Source organism: Melanaphis sacchari, unplaced genomic scaffold, assembly GCF_002803265.2.
Source record: "Melanaphis sacchari strain LSU unplaced genomic scaffold, SCAv2.0 Contig1_pilon_pilon, whole genome shotgun sequence".
Lineage (NCBI taxonomy): Eukaryota > Metazoa > Arthropoda > Insecta > Hemiptera > Aphididae > Melanaphis > Melanaphis sacchari.
In genome coordinates, this window is record NW_020270976.1 from 6,842,097 (window position 1) to 6,848,380 (window position 6,284).

The window sequence follows — 6,284 nt, forward strand, 5'->3', positions numbered from 1 at the left end:
TGAGACTATAAAAGATATGAAGAAAGAATAATAAAAAAAATTAAAATTGAGTGGTTGTGAGAGTAGATAAGTAAAAATTTTACGAATCAGTACAAATCACACAAATTCACACGGAGGTTATAAACATGAAAAAATATCAATAAATAATACGAAAAATAATGAAAAAAACATTACATTTTTATTGTTATTTACATTACATATATTATTTTTTTATTATCCTACAAGATTTTAAACATATACATTATACAATACATTTGCTTGTACTATTGTGATTTGTACCGATCTTATGATTTTTTTACTTACTTTCGAGTTACAATCAAAAAATTTTAAGATTTTTAAGAATATTATTATTCAAAATCTTACTCCTAGTGGGAGGGCGTACAATTTAAAAATGTTATGGTTGTTCATGCGTTCACAAAACTAGTGTAATATTATGTTTTTTATACTGTAAAAAAAAAGCTCTAAATTAAATTAAAAATTGTACAACCAAAATATTTTGTGTTACTCTAAATAATAAAACGTGATATCTACTCACTCTATATATTTAGATATCTGAGAGACACGATTCTAATTATTCTGATAGTTATTATATGTTCATCAATACACCACCAATAACTGTGGGCGGGACACTTTTCGGCCAAAATGAACCTTTCCCTTTTTGGCCATTCTGAAATGTCCGTTTTCGGCTAGTACTACACTATTTTGGTTACTATAATGAAATATTTTTCACGTTTTTTTCTATTAAACTGCCAATTTACTAATAATAATCTTATAATATTATTAACTTACAATTTATACTTCGAATTAAGTGAAAAAATATAAAAATAAAAGTTAGGTTATATATTTACACAATACTTATAAAATTATAGGGATATTTAATTATTTTTATAATTATAGCACATACATTAAATAAATTATATTCTTGTAATTTTTCCTCTTTCATATTTTATCATATTGGTATGGTTTTTATCCTGACGATTCCGAACTTTTCCATCTTTTGAGAATTTTCAAAATTCAATTTTTAAATATCCGCACTTCGTATTTTTATATATAACTCTGTTTGAATTTCATTACAATATAATTATATTCAACTAATACATAGTTGGAGGGGAGTCTTTGTAAAAACATTGATTAAAATAAAAATGATAAGATTCGCATGTATTTGTAGTTCTAGTTAAGTTAGAACAGCCTAATACTTAAATAGTAGGAGGAAATATGCTTTCTTCACTAATATAAGTGTCTGTTAATTGGCAGTTTAACAGAAAAAACGTGAAAAATATTTCATTGGTAACCAAAGTAGTGTACTGGCCGAAAACGGACATTTCAGAATACTGGCTAAAGAGGGAAAGGTTCGTTTTGGGCAAAAACAGTGCCGCCCATTACTGTATTCCCTAAAACTAAAATATTTTCATTTCCCTAACGCACAGTATTATTAAAACCATTTAGAATAATATATGATAATAAATGAGTTGTTAAATGGCTGATTAATGAATACCGAACATAGTTATGTTATAATTAAACTTTTCATGTTAGGTTAGGACATGAAGTTTAAAAACATTAATAGGCTTATTTGAGCTCGCAAAATGTATCGAGTACCTAATCAATAAGTTGCAAGAATATATATTATATTCGTAATATATTCATCAAGGTCCATTCATTTGAACAATTTATTTAAATAATAATATTATTACTAGACTTAAGTATCTATCAATGTGCATAGTGTAATATATATTATATGTAGGATATATCATATATATTACGTATCCTATATAAATCGTATACTATTATAAAAATAATAAATAAAATAATTGTAAATGATAATATTTTTAGTAATTTGAAAAATTTAAACAATTTAAAATACGTAAATATTTTTTATTAACATAATATATCCGTAGATAAATGAGTAAAAAAAACTTATTTTGATTAATACACATGTCTATTTTACAAAATGTTTAAGCATTTTTGTTTTTTAATACTATTGTTTTAAAATGACTATATAATATGCAAAAAACGAGAAAGATAGTTCAATGTATGGGTACATTTAGTAGGTAATTTCGACTACACCTTATCATTGAATTAGTCATTGTTGACTGTATAATGGATAAATTATACATGTTAAACTTAAATTTAATTATAAATCGTTATTTGCATTTACAATAAATAATTCTGAACCTACAAAATTCATCTAGTTTTAGTATTGTGTAGTTTACTACATATCATTTAATTTGATATAAGTAATACGTTATTTTGAACTCATTTTTGCAAAAAACACCACGTATTTTATTATTATTTATACGTAAGTCAACTAACCTACGCCAGTTCCGTACGTAAGTAAGTTATGTTACTGTTTTTCTATTTTAGTGCAGATAAATTTTAAGGTGATCACAATGAAAATAAAGTCTTTACCATTTTACCCTACTCACGTAATACACACAGCATAAAAACAAACTAGATTAAATTTGCTATAAACTACACTCAAGGGGCCCAAGGTTGATAATTGGTGTGCTTATGCTATTTTTTTAAACATCTTATCAGACTACCGACAAATGCAATACATGCATTAATTTGGACTGTATTCAGTATTTAATTTATAAATTATTTAGAGTTATATTGCATATAAAATTCTAAATTTTTGAGTTATCCGAAAAAAATTGTAAGAAAATACAATATTTTTGAGTATTAGTTCTAATAATAATTGTCATTATACAGCTGTTTTCACCATAATTTCGTTCAGAATAACACTTGTGAAACGTTCAATGATTTGTGAAGGTATTTTATACAATATTTTCTATATTATAATAACAGTTGCGTATAAGTACATACTTAGTAAGTAGGTATTTATATACTATATGATCCCTTCTTGACCTTTTTTCCGTTATATTTTACATTGGTACTTATAAATTATAATTAGTAACCAATAATTACGGCAATAAAAGTTGCAAGTCACAACAAATAACAATTTTAAAGTAGATACACGTCAAATCAATTAAGTATATAGGTATTCTTAAATATGTATAGGTAGTGCATATCTATCTACACAGTATCATTATTAGTTATAAAAACTAGCATTTATAATCAATACTTGTTATTGAAATCTATAGTTGAGTATTTTAATCTTTTACTGTTTTGATTCAGTGGCGTATTTACGGGGGGGGGATCAAAGGGATAAATCCCCCCCATAGGCTGTATACACACAAATAATTATATTTATCATATTATTTAAAAAATATTATTATTATTATTATTATTTTTTTTATTAATAATTGATTAAATTTGTAATAATTAAAATATTATAATATATTGTACAATATTCTCAATGGTATCTTCATTTATAAAGTCATATCCCCCCATGAAAAAAAATTTAAATACGCCACTTTTGTGATTATGTTATATTTTCTATGTGTGTCAAGTACTCATGTATCAAGTATCAACCTCTGAAGTCTAAAAAAATAATACTTAATTTATCAAAAATAGCGATTGATCATTAAGTATTTATTTTCAAACATTAAAGTAAAAATGGAATATGTATGCACTTAATTATATATTTTTAAATATAAAGATTATGTATTTAATTTTAGCTATTAATGTTTTAGCTTACAAAAATTATTTGCAGTTAGATTTAAATTTACATAGTAATTTAACAAAAAATAAACTTTGATTAAGTAAATAATATTTGAGTTTATTTTTGTATTTTTGTAATTTTTAATTTTTTAATTCTTATTGTTGTAGTAAAATATTAAAGTACTTACTTGAACCCTATTTTTACTAAAAATATTTATTTTTTTTTATAAACCATTACCTACTGTATTATTTCAGTACTAGTAATTAAAACTAATAGGTAATTATACTGTAGTTTCTCATAACTAATACTTAACATACTTGTCCTTCCTTCCTAACTGGGAAAAGTACCTATATGTGTTAATAAATCAATATCAAGCCATTAGACTCTGAACAGAGCTATGAATGTAATGATATTACAATGACGTGTGTGTGTGTTTTTTTGTGTCTGTAAACATTATTAGGGGCAGCAAAAGTGCTTCGATTTTCAAAAATGAGGAGAATGTAGTTTTTGAAAGTAAATTGGATCTAGATGGTACTTTGAGAGGTCAAAAATAAAATATCTAAAAGTAAATTATATAATCTGGAAAAATAAAAAATTAATTAAGGAAAAAGAGGAATTTTTTCGTAAAGCCAATTGATTTGTTTTTTTGGTATAACTATATAGACATTTAAAATGTTCAACAAATGTTTATATTATCGTCTTTTATTTAGGATATCAAATGTTACAACTATGTTTGATCTATTTATAGGCATGAGAATTTTTCAATTTGTTTTAGTTTTTTTTTCTAGAAATATTAATTAAAGATTATTCATTAGGTAAAAATGCTTGAAAATCCAATATAAATAGTTCATACTAGAACTATAAAATATAAAAAATATATAATGGCAATTATTTTTTATAGACATTTTAAGTTTCAATTTGAACAAAATTAATTATTATTTAAACGATAAACAATGATACTTATGTTAATTATTTTGTTACAATTTAAAAACATTATTCATGGGAACTTAAATTTTTATACATTTTATATTATTATAAAATGTTTGATTTATTTAAAAAAATTATTTGATTATAGATACTTTAAATCTATTTTTAATGTTTTATGGTATTTACAGAAATACAGTAGAAGCCGCTTATTAGAAACACTTTGGGACCAAAGTGAAATGTGTCAATTAACTGATTGTTTCTAATAAGCGATTTGTTAGATTTATACTATGAAAAAAAAAATGAAAAATATGCGGAAAATGTATTTACGTATGTATTTATTTAACTATGTATGTATATGTATATTACGATTTTCGTATTTAAAATATTTATCTTACTATATTATTTAAAATATTTATCGATCGAAGTTTGTTTTTTTGCGTCAAGTAATTCCATAATCATATTTTCATATGAATAATGCCGCTCAAAACCTATTTCATCCGCACGGTGCTGAACAGCTCTCCTGAGGACACTTAAAGCTTCTACAATTTCCTTGTTTGATGGCGATGCTAGGGGTGTCTCGCTGTTTTCTTCTTCATCGTCAGTATTGGCCCGTTCAATTGTTTGAGGATTCATTACCGCATTACAAATCTCTTCTTCTGTTTGAATCTCTGTCACATCGAGGTGTGAGTCCACATCAACCCAATCGCCATAAACTTCATCCGAGAGATCGACTGGTTTTTCAAGCAAACTATGTTCGTGTTCGTCGTCTGTTTTGAATCCACCGTGACGAAAACAATTTCGAATTGTCTCCATACTTACTTAATTCCATGCTTCTTTTGCTAGATGAATAGCATCAAGAATGGTTATTTTTTTTTTGCTATACCGTTAGCTTGGAAGGAACAAGATGCATCGTGTAGACCATTATCAATCACTGCGAGAACTTTTCCCCTTATTGCTGATCTGTAATAAGCTTTGAAGGTGCGTATGATACCTTGGTTGCATGGTTGAATGATTGAAGTAGTATTTGCTGGTAAGAAAATAACTTTTATGTGTATTAACTTTATGCAGTCAATGATATGAGCTGGACAATTATCAATGAGTAATAAAATGTTCCGATTGAGCTCTTTATTCCAATTGATCAGCCAATCTATGAAAATTGCTGCAGTCATCCAAGCGTTTTTGTTTGCCTTGTAATTTACTGGTAATGTTTTCACTCTCTTAAAACACTGTGGGTTCTGACTCTTACCTATTACCATCAATTTTCGTTTTTCCCCCTTTGGCTTTGTCAAGTTTGAGTGCGTATGTGTTTTCGGGTAGAGCTCTAAAATAAAGCTCAGTCTCGTCGGCATTGAAAATATCAAAGGGGGAGTACTGGGATAGCAAATCGGTCCAATGAGTTTTAAACCACGATTGTGCCGCACTAAAATCGGCTTCCCCTTGCTCTCCGTGTGTTTTAATGAAGCTGATGTTCTCCCTTTTCTTCCAACGTTGAAACCATCCTTCCGTCGCAACAAAATCGTCTTTCCCCATTTTCTTTGCCAGGTCTTCTGCTTTTTGGCGTAAAAGTGGACCATTAATATAGGCATCTTTTTTCTTTACTTGTAAGAACCATTCCTTTAACGCTTTGTCTACAACTTCTTCTTTTCCAGCTCTTTTTCTTTTCTGACTATCACTTTCATTGTCCATTATTGCACGTTCAATATTCCAACGGTTTTTTAAAATTCTATTTAATGTGCAACGAGAAACGTTTAAACGAGCTGCGGCATCACGTAAACTAATTTTTGGAAGCAGGTCG

The 6,284-nt window shown here is 26.9% G+C and overlaps 1 protein-coding gene across 1 annotated transcript; it reads right to left on the minus strand.

Moving 5' to 3' along the window:
- Nucleotides 1-5,731: 5,731 nt before the first annotated feature.
- On the minus strand, nt 5,732-6,175 carry LOC112593275 (tigger transposable element-derived protein 6-like). Its single transcript, XM_025337638.1, has one exon. The coding sequence runs from the start codon at nt 6,173-6,175 to the stop codon at nt 5,732-5,734; it is 444 nt and encodes a 147-aa protein (XP_025193423.1).
- Between the last annotated feature and the right edge of the window lie 109 nt (nt 6,176-6,284).